The 20,033-nt window shown below is 35.9% G+C and overlaps 1 protein-coding gene across 3 annotated transcripts in view; it reads right to left on the bottom strand.

Moving 5' to 3' along the window:
* The window catches only part of SYNE1 (spectrin repeat containing nuclear envelope protein 1), a 308,749-nt gene that overhangs the window by 32,943 nt on the left and 255,773 nt on the right, over positions 1 to 20,033 (bottom strand). For 2 of the 3 annotated variants that reach the window (XM_038177603.2, XM_038177600.2), the window contains 10 exons: positions 19,602 to 19,748; positions 18,367 to 18,521; positions 17,854 to 18,001; positions 15,334 to 15,428; positions 14,136 to 14,370; positions 13,222 to 13,416; positions 10,476 to 10,601; positions 9,589 to 9,744; positions 7,347 to 7,505; positions 6,669 to 6,835 (listed from right to left, as the gene is read on the bottom strand). In XM_038177603.2, coding sequence (XP_038033531.2) covers positions 6,669 to 6,835; positions 7,347 to 7,505; positions 9,589 to 9,744; positions 10,476 to 10,601; positions 13,222 to 13,416; positions 14,136 to 14,370; positions 15,334 to 15,428; positions 17,854 to 18,001; positions 18,367 to 18,521; positions 19,602 to 19,748 — 1,583 coding nt within the window. Of the gene's footprint in view, positions 1 to 3,305; positions 3,645 to 6,668; positions 6,836 to 7,346; positions 7,506 to 9,588; positions 9,745 to 10,475; positions 10,602 to 13,221; positions 13,417 to 14,135; positions 14,371 to 15,333; positions 15,429 to 17,853; positions 18,002 to 18,366; positions 18,522 to 19,601; positions 19,749 to 20,033 lie in introns of those variants that run through there. The other variant, XM_038177615.2, reaches the window with a different exon arrangement.

Genomic DNA, 20,033 nt, shown 5'->3' on the forward strand with positions numbered 1-20,033 from the left:
TGGTTGAGAAAAATTACGAGTTTACTAATTCCAGACAACATTTTCAAAGGTTCTATACCATTATCTGTTGAGACAATGGTTTGTTAGAAATACAAATACGTATATATATTTAAATAAACTCACACACACCAAAACCCAAAATAATGTAACTAATTTAGTTGCAAACTTGACTAAAAGAAGACAAAAGATCTTAGACTACAAATAACTGGTCCAGTTAACCAGTACTGTTGGTGTAGTGCTCTGAGTGAACACATCGTTTTCACCCTGATGATTTCAAAACATTGAATTATTGTTACAGTGACAGCTGTGCCTGAGTAAACAGATTTTAGTGAGAGAAATCAAACTGGGAACTTAGTGAAAATTCCCAAATCCTAAGGGCTGTTTTAAGATGTTCTTGGTCTTAATGGACTACTTCAGATTTAAACGATGAAATCAGAATGTATCTTCGTAGTGATATCTAAGTAGTGTTTTTCTGGAGGCCCTGATCCTGCAAAAATACTGATCAAGAAAAAATATACAGTGTTTTTGATTTAAATGTGCATTAAGATTAATGAGAGAGAAAAATTTCACTAAACCTTCACCCTGTGCTGATATTTTTCACTTCAGCCTGTTTCATCTGTAAAAGTCTTTCTCAGTAATTCCTTCATTCTGAAAATCTAGCTATGAAGTAATTGAAGACAACACAATTGTGCTGGAAGACAGTCCAACTCCCAGTCAATCAGGTCATCCCAAAACACAGCAATGTATTCAGCCTTGGAGAGACACTATGAGCAACCAATCTTTGCGGTACCATCCCCTCTTCACCTTTGTGTTATGCTTGTGTTTTGTGGTTTTTGACCAATTGAAGCTTGCTTGTAGGATAGGCAAGAAGGTTGGTTATCACTCATTCTGACCTCACATACAGTTTTTCAGTCTATCTGGGGTGAAATCCAGCCCATTTTCTGCTTGGACTCTCAAGGCTGAATGCTGTTGATCTTTTGTACGTGTGCTGGAGTGGAAAAGGGAACAATGAGTCACATCAGGTCTTAGCGTACAAGCAATGCTGCTCTATCATTTGTAAGTCCAAGCTGTGAACCAGGCTTTTCATATTGGCAGTTTTATAGTACCCTAATATCTTTGCTAGATTTAATTTAAATTTTGCTAGACACATCTGATAAAGTGCCTGCCAATCAGAAAGTACACTCTTTGTCTCTGTCAGACTGCGTGGGACTACAGCTCTGCCAGGCTCCAAAAGAAACCTAAAAATAATAAAATCCCCAAATAGCACTGTCTTCAGTCACCTGACCTAAGTTACTTAAGAGACAAAAAGAAAAAAATAAAAGTGACATATGAAAAGAATTCTCAAACTAAAGCCAAAAACTACTTCTAAACCTGCCTTCCCTCCAAAGGCTGTTGCAATTCTTAAGTATACCTGCACCTAAATTTTTTGTACAGGGTATAACATAACAGCTTCCTTGCCCATGGTACAGATTGAAACAAATAAACATGTGCTTCTTGGAATATGCTGGGCTTCCTTTTTTTTTTTTTTTTTTTTTTTGACTAAACTGAAATACCATGCTGTGATTGCAGCTGTTCTGAAAATTTACTCTGACATCCAGCATGTCTAACAGTTTTTCTTCTGAATTTAGTAAGCAAGATGCATGTGTTCTTAATCTCACTGAACACTGTGCCTGCATACAAATAATTACATAATGTGTATGCAAGAAAAAAATGTCTTCCCCTTGAAAATATAACAGCTCAAAATCACATATTTCTATGTTAATGGCAGGGCCTGAAAGACTAAAAATGAAACTAAAAGCTCTACTTAGAGACAAAGGTCAAATTAGAAACCATCCAAATATGTGGTATTCCTAGCCAACTGTAATTTTTGATCTTTTGAGATTTCATTTACAAGATTATGTTTAAACCATTAATTATTCTGATAAGCATTTCATGCTTTTGTTGCAGCACTATGCATGTTACTTGAAGAGATTTGAGATAATTTCCCTGCTTGATAATGAAGACATCACATTCAAACTTATGCCATGTTTGTTTCAAAGGTTGTTTTATATATCTATATATCTATGTAAGTATTGCTACATTTTATAAATATTTAAGACTTTTAGAAGGGAAAATACTGCAGAATCAAATAGTTTCTGTGGTCTAGTGAAGAAGACTCATTTCTAAATTTCAATGTTCAATTATTGTACCTCAGATTCCCCAAGAAAGTAACTTTGAAATATTTATCTTACATTAAGAAAGGGCAATGGCAGAACAATTTGGAGCTAAAATTAAAGCCAAATGCCTTTAATTCAAACAGTCCTAAACTAGACAGCCTGAGATTCCACTTAAACCTAAACAGGAACAGCCTTGTAAATACATAACAATGCATCATACAGAACTCATAGATACTGCATTAGTCATTTAGACAGCTGGATACTAATGTTAAACTTAAAATGAACATGAAAACAGACAGTAAGACCATGTTAGCTAAACCTGTATAAAGCCAGTAGAAAACAGAAAAGTGAAAAAAAAAAACAAAACACAAAAAACCCAACATACTCATAACTGAAGTTTTAAGAAGCATTTAATTCTATGAAATAGTTTAAAAAAATCAGTATTAAAATCAGTATTAAAATCAGTTTATGATTAAAAAAGGTGCAAGGTCCAAATTACAGTACAAATGTGCACAATGTCAGTATTACTGTCAGTTATAGTTGTTCTTCAGATCACAGATTCCCCTTTCAGGGAATAAATTTATAGAACTATGAACATAACTAGCAAAACTTCTAGGGAAGATATTGGAAGATATTTATTGGGAAGAAGACAAATTGAATCATAAATCCAAGAAAATGTAGGTTGAGTTACATATAGTTACAGGATATGTATTGGACAGATCAACTCCGGTATGTAATGCCTGACATTGTCTTTACAGCCTCTTTCCTTCTCTGAGTTTTGCTTGTAGCCATGCCCCTTTGATGACACAGTGAGCAGACAAATATAAAGTCTGCTTTCTCTCACATGTGTATACACTTGTATTTAAAAAGAGCAGTAAAACTAGTCAATGGTTTCTTTCAGATAGCAAAGACATTTTAGGAGTTGCAAGTCTGAATTAGTTAACAAAAAGCTAATCTGGGATCCAAAAGCACTAGCTGTAAAACAAAGTATACCATTATCACTGTCAACTACTTTTAAATAGAGCAAAAAACAGGCATTTCTAGCTAAGGCAGTGATTTCTACATATCTATATTTTTATCAGTTTCTCAGCAATCCAAGACTTCAAAAAGAACTGTATCAATCAAAAGGAAACAAAAATAGCTGCCTGCCTTGTGATATCACAATTACAGTCTGGGAGATCTGAATCCACACTGCCGTCCTCCGCCATCCTCACAGCTTGCAAGTCCTCCGCCACCACCATGAAATTTTCCAGCATTTAAAAGAAGAACTTCCAGTCCAATAGCTTGCACACACTGTGCTTAGTGTGGGGGAAGGAAAGGGGACAAACTCCTTTTTGCTGGTGAGTACTGTACAGAAAATGTTGCATGCCAAACAAATGTTAGCAGACGTTGCTTGATAACATGAGACTGAATGGTGACAAGTGGTCATGTTTCTAAATAAAACTTGCATTCATCAACATGTGCCAGGCTTGATCTCCAGGAATGTGGACCATGAGTGCAAGGGGAAGGGAGGAAAAAAAGACACCATACAATATTACTTTCCTTGCAAAGCCTGAGCAGTAACAGCAAAAGCACTGCTAACTGGCTGTGAACATAAGTAACATTTTGTGCAGCAGGCCGACCTATCAAATAAATTCATCTGAAAAGATAAAAATCTTCCAGAAGGACAGAAACAGAAATTTTTTGATGAAGAGACACAACTACCTTTCTGTAGCTGTCTTTTCTTCAGTTACAGACCTCCTCAAAATGAAGAGGCAATTAAAAAAAGTAGATAACAGAACAGAACACAACAAAGAAAGCCTTTTACAAGTTAATGGAGAAGTTCTACCACCCAGCATAAAAACAAGTAAAGACACAGATCAGACTCATATTATCATACTATATTACTAAAGATTTTTAGAGCACCTTCTGTTAATTCACATCTGTATGGAAAAATAATTAAAAAAAAAAAAAAAAGAGAAAAAAACACCAAGAAAAATGCTCCAAGCAAAGGCTGACTGTGGCTCCACAGAAAAGTGTGCAGGCTATAATATTTCATTAATGATATCGAGGATTATGATCCAAGGATATTCTGAATATGAAAAGGTGTGTTTAATTATTGACACTAGAACAATTAATCTACATTTACTAGCTGCGTGCAGCCAAAAGTTATGTTATATGACATATTCCAAACTCAAAAATATCAATATAGGAACATACTTCAAAATACAACGATGTATTTGAAAGCCTCTGCAGTCTTCTAAATATCAGCTCGGGGAATGCAAAAATTTTTGTTCAATTAGTTAACCAGGTTTTAGCTCCTATCAGCCTAAGTTACAGCTGAACTAGCAAAATCTCCATAACTTAGTGTCAAACCTCTCCACTATTTACTTCCTAACTTCAGAAATACAACATTCAAACTTTCCAAACTTTTTTTTTTTCTTTTTTTCCCACTTGTTGTACAACTGCATACAATAGTGCTGTGCATGCTAGTTAGAATGAAATAGAGTAGAACAGTTCCAACTGGAAGAGACCTACATCATTGAGTCCAACTGTCAGTATACTTCGTGGCTGACCCAAGGTCAAAACTTATCATTAAAAGCATTATCCAGATGCTTCTTAAACATGGATAGGCATGGGGCATCAACCACCTCTCTAGGAAGCCTATTCTCTGGGTAAAGGTTTTTCTAATGGGAGGTCTGAACCTCCCTGGTGCAGCTTGGAACCATTGCCACACATCCTGTCTCTAGATACCAGGTAAAAAAGATGAGCACCTCCCTCTCCACTTACACTCCTCAGGAAGCTGTAGAGAGCAATGAGGTCACCCCTTAACCTCCTTTTCTAAAAGTTTGACAAACATTGTACTCAGTGGCTCTTCAAAGGGCGTGACTTTCAGCCTTTAAACCAGCTTTGTTGCCCTCCTATGGATGTTTCAAGGACCTTAACATCCTTTTTAAGTTAGGGAGCCCAGAACTACACACAGTGTTCCAAGTGACGCTGCGCCAATGCTAAATGAATTGGGAGAATCACCTCTTTTGACCATATTGCTGAGCTGTGTTTAATGCACCCCAAAATGTGTTTTGCCTTCTTGGCTGCCAGGGCACACTGCTGGCTCATTTTGAGCCTCCTGTCAACCAGCACACCCAGATCCCTTTCTGCTCAGCTCTTTCCCAGCGACTCAGTTCCCAAACTGTACTTAGTCCAGAATTAAGAAGTAATTTATTTAAGAAGGCTATATTGAAAGCTTAGTTGAAATGTTATGGGAATAAAAGTAAATAAATACTTCACATACATTAGTCTAGTGCTAGGACTTGACACCCTGCTTCATGATAACAGAATGAAAAAGTTTAAGTGGATAAGTTTATATAAGTTTAAGTTTTTATATGCCCTTCCTCTCCACAAAAACCTGTTTTACAGTTTCTGAATTTCATTGCTTTTCACTCAAAACTTCCTGAAGGTATGATTTGAACATAACATTTGAAATTTTGTCTGAGGAAGTGTTTGAGAAGACACAAAAAATATACAACAAATATATGCCATGCTCAACAGCTGGTGATGTATCACATCCTCTAAAACAAGCAGGCTTCTCAACTGTAATGCACCACTTCCTGACTCGATCAGAAACTATACAGCTTTCATTACTTTAAAATGAACTGCTGTAAAAGTAGCTGGAGCCACCAGAATGCTTCAGCTTACATAAAATTTACTACTCTCATGCTTAAAGATTTCAGAGCAGGAATGCAGTAAAAGAAAAAAAAAAAGTGAAAAACAAAACAAACATAAACCAAAGCAAACCCTTTTGCTGCAAACAAGATTGAAATACTCTTAATTCATATGCCCTTAAATAACGGAAGTGTAAAATACAGAGTATATGTTTTATGAACTGCGTATACAAAACCATGCCAAAATTATTGTCTGTAACAGGAAGAAGGTTGTATAATGACTCAGAGCAGAAAATATTGAAACAAATAAGCCAATTTTGTTCATGTATCAAACAACAACCCTGTATTTCTTTAAGCTATGAAAACTGCTTTTATGTTGTTCACCTTAATAAAAAAAGAATAATATTTAAGTCCAATGTGTATATGTCTACCTTCAGTTACTTTTCTCCATCAGTCAAAAACGAATTAAGCAGAATTAGTTTTAGAACTGCTCTTCTGGAAATTCAAGCCAAAACAATAACTGCACTGTTTCCATTGCTCTGCCAACATTTTTATTTTTATTTTTAATTACATTTCTACCTAGATTTAAGCACTCATCTGAAGTAAGATTGCATTGAAGAAAGCTCAATTAAATCTGCAACCAACCCTGTGTCATTCTAGTGGACAAATTTCAATTTGTCTCCTTTTTGCTTGAAGAAATAATGTCAGAATAAATAATGCAAAGGAAAACAGGAAAGTAAATTTCACAGAAATGTGCTGATATCTGAGAATAAACTCATTCACATTTAATAATGAAAAGGCAAACAATAAAAATATTTTAATTTGATTTTTAATTTAAGATTCTTAATTTAAAACAAAACAAGTGTTTTACCTGGCTGCAATAAGGTCCAGAAGATGTTGCCATCTGTCATTGATCTTGCCAAGTTTGTACTCAATCTCTGATGCTTTACTCTCATGGCTGGCTTTAGCAAGTCGCTCTCCCATTTGCTGGAGCTGGATTTTGTTCTCCTGAGCTACAGCAATTTCCTCTTGATAATCCTGGACAGAAAAGAACATTCAGAATATAAATACTGAATGCATTCTGCTCTACACTACAGAAGGAACCATACAAGAATACAAGTGAACGTTAACGTATTTTTGTTCTACTGGTGATTGGTACAGTAGAGAGACAATCTCTTAAATATTAGGGTATAACCACGAACAACCTTATCAGAAGAATGAAAAAAAAAATTAAAAATCAACCAACTAACCAAACAAAAAAAACCTTATATAAATACGTCTGTTATAGTTAAAGTAATTGCAGTAAATTCTGACTGGACATTTAGTAAAACACTCAGTTGCCTTAGACTTTATATTCATTTAATTTTCTGGTATCCTGGATAGTCCCACCTTAAAAAAGACAGGAAAAAGCTGCGAAGTGAGAGAATAAAAATACGCCCTGAAATTTATAAACAGGTAAAATCTATTTCAGAATCTTTGCGACACAAACCAAACAAAAGTTAAAAAACAAACAACAACAACAACACAACAGTTTGTAATTGCACTATACCTTTTTAAGTTTCTCAATCATTTCTTCTATGAGGATGTCACCATTTTGAGAAACTTTACTTTCCATTTGTGTCAGCCACTCACAGAGCTCCTTGTTCTTCTCGCTGAAGACAGCCCACTCATTCAGTCTCTCACTAACTTGCTGTCGACGTAAGGAGACCTTAGAACATTTAAACAGAATAAATAAATAAATAAATAGAAGTACATCGATTTAAGAGATAGCTGAAGCACCATGTGAACTCCTCTGGCGCTGCAGATGAACTCCAGCCACTTCTATTACATCAAACTGGAGTTGTACTGCAAATACTTTGCATGACTGTAAGTTTAGAGATAAGTGTTATTCTCAGGATTCTTGTTAGTTACATCCAATTGCATAGAAGAATGCATCCAAGTACTATGCTTAGTGTCATGTCAATATATTGTTTCATAATGTCTCTAAGGTTTCATTAGAAGGGGGAAATTCTCTTACAATTTTTGTTCACTTATAAAATGCAATAAGGCATATTAATGGTTTCTTTTTAGTCTAAGAGATTAATTAAAAGGAAGATATAAATGCTTGACCAAGAACAAAAATAAAATAAAATATATATATAGAGAGAGAGCATAGGCCAAACTACAAAAGACTTCATGATTTGTGCATGAGCACAAAGCAAAATCAGAGACACTACTTTTTTTTTTTTTTAATTTCTAAAATAGCATATGCAATTTTCTGCTTCAATCCCGATACACTCATTTCACGGATGACTATTTCTTCTGAATCACTGACACCTTCAGAGATTCCAAAGGACTTGAATATGTCCTGACAAGGAAGAATAGGCATAAAAAAACCACCAAGCAAATGCTGTAATTTGTAATTAATACTGGAAGAAGAAAAGTATTGCTAAGTTTAAGAAATGAGTAATAGTCCATCCTTGACAGGAAAAGCATGGAAAATGAAATTAAAATAGTAGCAGAAGGTGTGCAGCAGTTGTTTCTGTAGTTTCAGAACCACTACTTATTTCCTTTTCACTGTACTCTAAATTGTTTCTGACTTTATACCAGCATTTCAGCTGAGAATATGAAGACTTCATCTGCTCTTTCATAAGCAAAAGTGATTGTAGTGTTCTTTGACTACTATGTTAGGTTTAACAGTAGCATACACCATGATCTCAACATTTCCCTTTTGTGGTTTTAAATTTGATGACAACTTTCCGGAAATAAGCAACGGTTGGACACAGTGTTGCACTGGGTTACATCCTGAAGCACTTAGTACGTACAAAACTTCCTTACCTGGCTGTCTGCATTCCCATAGTTTAGATGTACCCATGTTGGCTCATTCAAATGCAACTAACTTTAAAGAAGTTCTGCATTATTAACTGTAATGCACTTTTTCTATTTTGAGGGTGGTTTTGAGGCCTTCATAGGAAACTTACGGGATGTAACTTTTGCCACAATATCCCTGGTATGCATTGCGACATCTACAAAACCACAGAAATAACATGATCCTAATCTCAAAAGCTGGGTGAGGGAGAATCCACTGTTTGCATCTCTAAATGCAAAAAGGATGCAGGAAATACACTAATAGCATGATCACAGAATCACAGAATGGCTGAGGTTGGAAGGAACCTCTGAAGGTCATCTGATCCAACCCCTCTGTCGAGCAGGATCACCCAGAGCACATTGTGTAGGATGGCATCCAGGCAGGTTTTGAATAGCTCCAGAGAAGGAGACTCCACAACCTCTCTGGACAACCTGTTCCAGTGCTCTGTCACCCTCTCAGGTTATGTACTGAAAAATCAAACAATACTCTTCATCTCATTGTGCAGCCAAGTAATTCACCCTCAGAATAAGGGAAATGCAGACATTAACATCTGAAGAAGGAGAAGCCGTCAGCAGAACTGAAGGTATAAAAGTAATGCTGAGCTGAGAGAGGACATCATTTCTGTGCATGGCTACTACACAAAAGTATGGAAAACTGTATTAATTCCGTTTTCCCCACGCCACAGTCCCACAACACACGGTATGACTTTTTGTTGTTTTAAATATGACCTCGTAAGCATGGAAAAGTTCAAGAAATATAAAAATATAAGCAGTAACTAAAGGAAACATTTCTGTGGATATTATCCCTGATCCAGCAAGAGTTCATAATTGAACATTACCTGTGCCTATATGCATCTTTTCCAAAATCTGCCACTTGCATTATTTTTTTCCTCCAATACCTTTTTAGTCTGCATACTCATATCAGAGCTCAGTACTATACTTGCCTGATGGCACAGCTCCTCCCACTGTCTGTGCAGAAGCTCTATTCGCTCACTGAGGACTGAAATATCATCTGCACTGATATATGCAGACAGGGACTCCTTCAGCAGAGAGAGGTGTGCAAGGTCATCTGTCCATCCTTCAACAGCATTCTCTAACTCCTTAAAAGAAGTGCATAAGGAAAAAAGACCAGTTTGCTAACAAACAAACAAAAAAAAATTGAATGTGGTGATGATGAAAAAAGATGAACATTCTTATCTCACTGAATTAATGTCATACCTGAGCAGACCCGCCATTTGGACTACTTCTGCCCTACTAAAAGAAAAAGAATACACCAACCCCATATGTTCCACTATTTTCAACCCCAGCAGAGTATGATACATCAGCTTTGTAACAAGTAGCCACAAACTAAAATTGTACTCAAATGTCTCTCAAACTCAAAGGGTTTGGGGAGTTTCAAGTATTGATTTGAAATTCTCTGTAGTAAAAATACTTTCAAATTCTACCACATTTCTCTACTGCAAGAAATATAGCATAAAATATTATCTAAGGTCCTCAACCTCAAATATGAAAATGAGTGTTTAAAAACAATGTGCTTAAATTTGAAGCAAGAATTTATATTATATAAACATACCATTACTTGTTATTTCTACAGTACTTTTCAGACCTTGTTATAATCTCACTTTGATCAGTTCGATGTATTCCATGCAGGTTTTATATCATAATGAGATCACTCAGGTATTATACAGTTCAAATGTTACATGGATAGATTTTTAGCTTGTCACAGTCACGTGTGGTGGGTTTGCACAGTCAGCGATGTAAAGCCTGAAGTGGTTACTGCACAAAAGCATGCAAAGATGAGACAACAGTTAGCAGAGAACAAGTGCTTTACCTTGCAACGAATCTGCTCTGTGTGCAACTCATCATGGTGTTCTGGCAAAGGCTGAGAAAGCTTTTTTTTGAATGATCTTAGCTTCTCCAGGGAGTCTCCAATGCCCTTTTCAGATTTTTCCCAGTCCTGAAGGCAAAATGTTTAACAGACTTCAGTTCAGATCTAGATTATACTTCTCATACTTATGTTGGTTGATTTGACTGATTAACCACATATTTCCATAACAATAGAAAGCACTGAATTTCCCCTTTAAATAATATGCAGAGTCTTAAAGCTTGGGTCATATGCACAGTCATATCTTTTTTGTTATTGTTGTTTTAGTTTTGATGTAGGTCTTTGCTAGCAGTAATGTACTAGTCAAAGCCTCCTGTTATTATAGTATTGTCTATTTACAACTCCATCCTTTCAGAAAAGCCTTTAACTCCCCAAAATATTTTCAATTTCCTTTCTTGAATGGCTGATGCATCAAGCTCCAGAAAAAAAATGTAAATGTTGGGGTTACTGCAAATTCAGGTCAGATCGAAGTATCTGAAGTACCTCCTCCAAATTATGGTCCTAGCATCTACATCTAGCTTTAGTGCTTGTATGCCTTCCAAAATTTTAAATGTCTCCAATATAATATAATATAATATAATATAATATAATATAATATAATATAATATAATATAATATAATATAATGCCACCAACTGTCATGTGACAGCATAGCTTTGCCCATCTTACCTGTTCATTAAGGCCTATTGAAAAGGTAATCACACAGACAAATCTGTAATAAGCCAGTCAACCCTTCAGAATGCCAGTTGTATTACACTACAGGAACTTATTTTAACTTGTCTATTTGAAGATACTCTCCTTCTCTCACTGCCTTAGTATTTCTCTCCTTCCATTTTTTTCAGTCTATATCAGTATTTCATGATTTTCTTCAGGATGGATTATTATAAATAACAGGTCTTGCAAAAGGACCTTTTCTTTAGTGTCTTCTTTCTTCTCTCCTTAATAAGTAATATGACCTTACATGATGTATGAGGTTATGATGATCTTAATGCAAGATATACTCTTACGCTTCTCATTTTGTCAGAAGACTACTGAAAAGTCACATATGTAGGACCAAGGTAGCAACATGTAATGAAGTTTGGATATCTATGAGATGATTTATACAATTTATGTGGTAATTTCCCTACTTCCTCACTTTCAAGCATCAAGTTCTATATTTTCTCTTGCCAAAATACCACAGAACTTTTAGTTTCCCTAGATATAAGCTTTCATGAATAAAAATTTCCTCATGTAATTCCCCAGCTAGAAGCAGAGGTAGGAGGAACATGGCTTGAAAGATGAAGAAAAATTTACTTATCTGAATTTTTCCAAAATAATATTTAATTTTATTGCATTGCTTTTCTCCTTGCTATTTACAAACAAAACTAAAATGTCTGTAATTTTAGAATTCTATTAAACCTCTGAAACTGTTCTAAAAGCCATTGATTTCACTATTAATATACACAAGTCCAATTTTCATTATCCTGCATGGAAAGAGCAAAAGGCAAAAACAAACAGACCAAATTTAAATCTTTGACTACCATCTTTAGTACTTAAAATGATGTTAACAGTCATTCTGGACACTGCCTGTATTTAAAAAAAAAATAAATAAAATGTTCAGTGCTCACTCTTAGTACATTACCTAAGTTAGCAAACACTCGAGACTCTTGAACGAAGCACCAGCTATCAGATGGCCAGGGATATCTTTGGGATATCTTAGGGATAGCATTGGCACATAGAAGTGTCCTGGTTTCAGTTAGGACAGAGTTAATTTTCTTTCTAGTAGCTGGCAGGGTGCTATGTTTTGACTTAGGATGAGAAGAGTGATAAAACACCGATGTTTTAATCATTGCAGAGCAGTACTTACACCAAGCCAAGGACGTCTCAGCTTCTCACTTTGTCCTGACAGTGGGCAGGCTGGGGGTGCAGCAAGAGCTGGGAGGGGACAGACCCAGAGCAGCTGACCCAACCTAGCTAAAGGGGTACTCCATACCATCTGACATCATGCTAAACAATATATAGGGGTGGCTAGCTGGGGTGGGGGGTCTGGACTGCTTGGGGTTAGGCTGGGCATCGGTCAGCGGGTGGTGAGCAATTGCACTGTGCATCACTTGTTTTGTACACATTATTTTTAGTAGTACTATTATCTCATTATTGTTAATATTATTATTGTTATTATTATTTTCCTGTCTTAATAAACTGTCTTTATCTCAACTCACAGGCTTCACTTTCCTGTTTCTCTCCCCCATCCCAAAGAGGGAGAAGGGAGGGTGAGCAAATGGCTGTGCAGTGTTTAGCTGCCGGCTGGGTTAAACCACAACAGTCCTTTTTTTGTCCTGAAACCAGGACAAGAAGGAATAAGGCAGATGCAATTCTCAATACAGCATGTATAAAAACCCACCAGCATTGTGCAAAAGAAAATACATTTTTGCTCTATGTTGAAAATAGTATTGTTAGGAATATCTTTTATTAGCAGTGATGTGGAAATATTGATTAAAAGATACCAAGGAATATATAAACTTGTTCCAAAGTAGCTTGGAACTTTTTCCTCTTCTAGTTTAAATATTTGAAATCAGAGGTAATGAAATGAAATGGTAATGCAGTATACATTCAATTCCTGTATTTGTACTCATCCCTTGAGAACACTTGTTATCAGGGTTCAAAGTGAGAAACTGTGAACATGCTGAAAGGTACAGAAAAAATTATACACTTACTTTTAGTATTAAAGCAAGCTGTTTCTTCTGTTCTTCCAGTTGGGTGCTAGCTATCTTCCAGCCCTCCTGAATTTCTGTAAGCTCTGTCTGCAGGGCTGCCTCAGCTCCACTGTCAGCAGAGAGCAGCAATTGCTTCCCAGCTTCCACAGCAAGGATATAACTCCCTTGCTGCCTTAGAACAACTTTCTCTTTAAGCTGCAATTATAAATGGATTTCTGTCAACTTTGTCTTTTTAATTATAATTAGAAATTCAGTATAATCTGTCCTGAAAACCGTTTTTTACTAGTTCACTTATATTTGGTTGCATACTTAAGCATGAGCTACAGCTCAAATACTTTGATACTTTTTTTTTTTTTTTAATCATTTACTGCAGCAGACCATTAGAAAATTTCTCCAAGGAGATAGACGTGGAAGACTTCTCTTTCTCCTCATTTATATCAGCATTTCAATTGATCTTGAGGAGAAACAGTTCCTCAAGAGCACAATACGTTTATAATACAGTATCATCTGGCTAAAAAAGACACCAAACTGCTAAATAGACACCGTTAACTTCACATGAAGATCACATCAGGCATTCAAGGTATCCATTTTTGTTAGCTAGAATACATTTCTCAAATGGGAGATTACTGTTTTTGTTTCAAGACAGCTTCAATATAAGGTTAGTTACAAAACAACAACAAAAAAAAAAACACTAACAAAGCTTGAGAAAGAGCTTGTTAAGTTCATCACTGCATGTTCTTTACTTCCTTTCCATCAAAGTGTTGCTTTTGAGGCTATGTCAGTTTCAAAGAATAACTGATATCTAATATTGCTTTCTACCAGGCACATAGTATGAATCTAAAGTACTTCTAAGAATATTTTAAATGATGATGATAAAAAGCTGTATTATTTCTTCTACAACACACTGGACATACCTGCACTTCATCCAGTAATGCTCTGACTTGCTGCAATGGGATAGGAGCATTTCCCAGCTCACTCACTGGCTGACAGGACATTTCCACCAGCCACTTGCGCAGTTTCTCTGCCATCTCCCTGTAGCGCTGCCACTGGTGGATCTGGCTGTCAATGATCCCCCTCCTCTGCTGTGCCCGACGAATTACTCCTTGCCATTGATTACTTAGAAGTGTCAGCTTCAGATTAAACTCATCCCTATTGCAAATTAATAAATAAATAAAAAGCTATGGTAGCATTCATACTTTGATCTATTTCTTTAATGAAATAAACTGGAGGGAAAGGAAATGTGTTTTTTGGCTGCTGATTATTAAGCACTAGAAGAAAACTACTCAAGTCTATTGACAGTGTACTGAGGATGAGAACTCCACACATCATATACGTGGATAATCAAAGGAGTCCAATTACTAAGACTTTATTTTTTTTCCCCTAAATAAAGAAACTCTTATCCCCTCCCCCCCAAACATACAAAGAAACCCACATTTTTTGCTAGTTTGGATTATCCAAATTAATAGGAAATCATGGAAATTTCATGATTTGCCCTCAAATTTACTACTGAGCTAGCTCAAAGCAGGTGTAAGATGTACACAGAATTAATAAAATTCTCATATTGCATTAAACAGTTCTTCTTGTATTAGGACCATGATATCCTTAGCAAAATCAATGCATAAGTGTGAAGCCACTGGCGTTCCACTGATTCCTATTCATTTGATCAGGAGCATTTAAAATAAAAAAAATGAGACAGGAATGAATTCTTATTCCATCATATTTATGCTTCAGGTTATTTTGGCACAAATCAAGAGTAACTCACTGTAAATCAGTCAGTGCAAGCTCCTTTGGTGAAAGACATATTTTGAAGGTACATCAGAATAGACATATATGTGATGTGTTTGATAATGCAAGACAAATATTTGTTAGAGAAGTAGCCTCAAGGCTACTACATTCCCAAACGCAGCACATCTACCCCATCACATCCTAATGAACATGTATTATTTAAGAGCTGTCTGATTAATAGCTTAAGCATGTAGATGGTAACTCCTGTCTTGGAAAAACATGATCTGAACACTAACATCTTCTGCAACATTCTCTGTTAAGAAGTCTCCCACTATTTTAAGTATTACTTCACTTAACCAGCAGCAACAACAACACAAGAATGGCTACCTGTCATCCACTTGTCCTTGCTCTATGAGGTGCTGCCCATCAGAGATGATTGAATGCAAAATCTGCTGGCGACTGAACATCTCAGCCTGAAATAGCTGTTGTACAGGAGACAAGGATGTTAAAGAAAGGTTTTACATTTTAAGTCTGTCTGTATGAAATATCTATATTCTGTGGTAAAAAATATTTTTCATTGACTACTTAAAATCTTTTTCCGAAGGATAGGTGAAATAAAACCTTATCAAGCATGAAGAACTCTGCTTAGAGAGGATGTACTCAAACCCTACCCAAAACCAGAAATATTCTTGTCAACATCCACTTGTTCTGTGAATACATATTAACTTTGTATATAAAAGGGATATTCTGTTATGTGAGACCGCTTGCCATTCCAATTTCTTCTCATATGTAGATCACTGTCAACACAGAAATAGGAATTCAAAGAAGCAGGAAAGGAGGACAGGTATTGAAATGCACAATAACAGCACATTGAAAAAAAAACAAACAAACCACAAAACGCAACAGTAAGTGCATTGGCAAGCAACTCCCTCCACCAGCACTGTCTCAAATGCTTGTCTCACTGCATTGGCACTTTGTAAGTGTCCCCTGGAATGTACCAGGTCTCCAGACAGATATCTGGAGAATTGCATAAGAGTGACTGCAAGATTGTCATGAAGGAGTTATCTGATGTGGATGAAAGTGTTAGCTCATGATATTTAGAAAAAGCACCACATCCACATCAAAGGCTTGTAAATAACAGTGGGAAATTATTTCTAAATAAGGCCACTGAGGTAGCTGGGGTCCTGTTCAAATAAACATTTGTTTATTTGAAAGTTAAGAGTCAGCACTGGAAAGCTGATAGCAGAACTGAATGCATCCCAGTATCCATTCTGGGAATGTATGTGGAAATAGAATATTTTCTCATTAATGTGCAAGGAAATAAGGTAAAACAATCTGGAAAGTAATCTCAAGGAATTTAGATTTGAACCTTGTCTTTCAGCTGGCAGGAGTGGAAAGCAATTTCTTCATAAAAAGATACAGTTTACAACATTTTGTTAGGGTGAAATGCAGTATTTGGATAATTGGCTATTAATTCTCTAAATTCCGAAAGATGACTTTACAGTTGAAAGAAAAAAAAAATCACCTTCTACTGAGTAGCACTTATCTGAACTAACTGCTTCAGATAGTTGAAACAGTTCAAGTTTTCAGGAGAGATTTAGGCTGAGGTCTCAAGACATGCAATTACACGCAAAACGATCCTTGTTAACCCCTTTCAAAAAATATAACTCTGAGTGGCCAATACAACAGTAGGAACTTATCTGTTTAGACAGTGATGATTTGTGGACATATAAATCTCAAAAAGCTGAGATATCTCAAATTACAAAGATACCCTGTCCAGTTAATGCTGGCAGCACTGAGATGAAATGAAATGGATGAGATTTGCAAAAGCAAATCTCATTAAATGTTAAAGCAAATATCTACTAAAGCAAGCAAAAATTATTGTGAATTACTTCCTGCTTAAAAATGTTCACCCAAACATTTTGCTGAAATAAGACACAAGGGGTGGAAGGACACAACTCCCCTGTGATCCTTCCTGAATATTGGGGTAGGTCAGTTGAAAAAGTTGTGGGAACTGAAACTGCTGTTGCCACATGGGAGCTTTGGTATGAAAATTGACTTGTCTTAATTGATCTTTACTAAGATTCTTGGCAGTAACAATATGGGTGGAGAAAAATGTGCATCATTTGACCTCACCATAGAATCAGAAAAGCATCCTCTAGTAAAAACTCTGAATCATTTTTTTTCCTTCGGCAAAAGCTGGACTAGTTCTTGGTTTGTTGTAAATAGGTCTACAAACAAATGATTCCAGCACAGAGTGAAGATCCAATCAGTTTGTTCTCCAAGGAAATGTTACCAAAAGGAACTCAAATGGAGTCTGCATGATGAATTATATAACTCAGTCTTTGACAGAAAAGTCTTGCATTTCAGATTCAATGTATGTTGGCAATTTATTGGTAAATTAACAAAATCAAAATAAAATGAAAGAACTGAAATCTCCAGTTAGGACTAAAGACAAAGGGTCAAAGTGCATGAGGACAGTTTGGTCTTATGGGAAGACCAGTAAAACTTTGATTCCCTTAGTAGAAACTAATATGAAGTAGAGTAAGTAGAGGGGACAAGCAGCTAGAGGCATCCCAATATGTTATACACAAAATGCAGACAGATAAGCAAGCCCTTCACAAAACTGGATATCACTGACATATTTGCATGCTGTTGTTTCTAAGTTAAGATATCCACAAAGAGTGCAAGCAAATGTAATTCAATTTATCATAGAATCATAGAATAGCTCAGGTAGGAAGAGACCTTAAAGATCACCCGATTCCAACCCTCCTTCCATGTTCAGGGATGCTACCCACTAGATATATTCAAGACATACTATTATATTACTCCCCAAAAGAATGTGAGTTCCACCTATGTATAAATAGTATGTGTTGTAGTTATGTATATATACACATGATGACTTGCCTCATGTGCCCTCTGTTGCTCTAAAAGGCTCTGGTAGTTTCCTGAAATCTCTGCTGCCAGCTTCTGCTCAGTCTGAACTAACAAATCCATCCAAGTTTCACACTTCTCCAAAAAGGTTTGCTTCTGCAGCAGGAAAGACTGCAGCTTACTGAAAGGAAGAAAGAAAGAAAGATGGATTCAGGTAAGGTCTCCTGCTCTCTCACATAGTATTGACTCTTGTAGTAAATTTTCCAGCAGAAATCTAAATCAGATAGTATTGATTTTACCATGCAGCTGCATCATTTAATCTATCTATACAACACTAAAAAGAACCAATCTTCCTTATTTCAAATTCTAATTTATGGCAAAACCACCATCTCAACTCATTGACTTCTATCTTTATTCATGAGTACACTAAAGGAAAGGTGCTTTGGTTAATGAAATATCTGAAATATTTTTTATACTCTGCAAAAGGCATACTTTCTAACTATTGTAATATAAGAAAACTATACAATAATCTTAAGATATCCCCACCTGAATCTTTCTGTAGTCTGAGATGAGATGAGAGACCAGTGTCTGTTCAGATTCTGCATCCTTTTGATTTCTTTATCATTCAGAGGAAGTCTGTAACCCAGCTCATTAAGACGGTCCAAATCTGGGGCCATGCTGCTGAACTTCAACATCTGACTCTGCAACAAACAATAGAGCTGATAAGCAAGAAGTTCAGTAATTACACTACTATAGACTAAGCTAGCACTCAGTTAAATTTGGAATGGCCTTGGTTGCCACCAAGTGGCAAACAATCCCTATGCCAAGGAAAGACTTTATTTCCAGTTTTCAGTCTCTTTGGTCCAAGTCTAGAAGAAAACTTAAACAGAAACAGAGAAGTAAACTCAAATTGCACTTACATATATTGCTGAACTAGAGATTTACCTCTCAGAGCTGCAAAAATAGGCTAGTGCTTGAAGCTACATGTCTATCTTGCCAAGAAAGTGAGCCTTTTTTCGTGTTTACTAAACTCAATGTTAGGGTAGTATACCACATCGAACATACTCACTTGATTTTACTATTATTATTATTATTATTATTATTATTATTATTATTATTATTATTTTCTTTTGCAGTACAGAAATGTCCAAATCATCATTAAATTAGGAAAAAGTGCTACGCTTGTTAGCATGCACAGTGGAAAAACATGTATAGTTAATCCTGAAAGAAAAATAATTGAATATTAAAATGACAAAAACAGCCTAGGTGGCAGAGACAATCAACTTCCTGTCAGGGCCTCCAAAAGAAGAAGAAAGATAATAAATAAATAAATAAATAATAAAAAAAAAGCAACACAAAAAGAAAGAAAAAGAGTTTAAATGTATATTATAGGGTACATAGTATGAATGTTTCAGTACTCTTCAGTACATCAATATATCCAAAACGTGTAGATGATTTGGTCCTTAAGCTGCATACATTCAAAAAAAAATGAGAGAAAATAAGATAAAGGAACTCCAAAAATTGCTAAATTTTCCACTCCTAATTTGATTTGATATTCATTTAATCCAAATCCTTTGTTTTTCCTTTTATTCTTTACTCAGGAGCAGAATAAGATGGACAATCAATCACTACCTGACTACCATCAAACATCAAATTTCTCAGTCCTATGCTTCCCACGAGTGACAGTTCTTTAATATGTATAGAGTAATATTTGTGCATACCCTGTGCAAATTAACCAGGCCAATGTAAAAAAATGAACATTTTGTGTATTTATTACTCACTTTGAGTTCCTCCATCCTACTCTGTATTGCTGAGAGATCAGATGAGTGACTAGGATCCTGTCCTTTCAGTATTTCTTCTGCTTCTGTTATCCAGACCTCAAGGACTTGCAGGTTCTTGGCAAAGGTTTGATAGTCCAGGACTCCAGCCTTGAATAAAAAAGAACCCATGATTTAGGAATTTAGCCACATAGCACCCTTCTGGTAGTTATGCTCCTGATTATTCTCATTATAGATTTGCAAACAGAAGTATACGCTAGGAACAATTTCAACTGTTGCTTTGTTTACAGACTGTGGATATAGTGTTTATTATTATTATTATTTATTTTCATTATTTTTATCAAGGGGCTTTTGCTGTAAAGTCCACACCAGGTGAGAAAATGGGATTTTTCATCATAGCAAAAGGGCAGCACTTCAGCAAAATATTAAAAGACC

Source organism: Anas platyrhynchos, chromosome 3 (assembly GCF_047663525.1).
Source record: "Anas platyrhynchos isolate ZD024472 breed Pekin duck chromosome 3, IASCAAS_PekinDuck_T2T, whole genome shotgun sequence".
Classification (NCBI taxonomy): domain Eukaryota; kingdom Metazoa; phylum Chordata; class Aves; order Anseriformes; family Anatidae; genus Anas; species Anas platyrhynchos.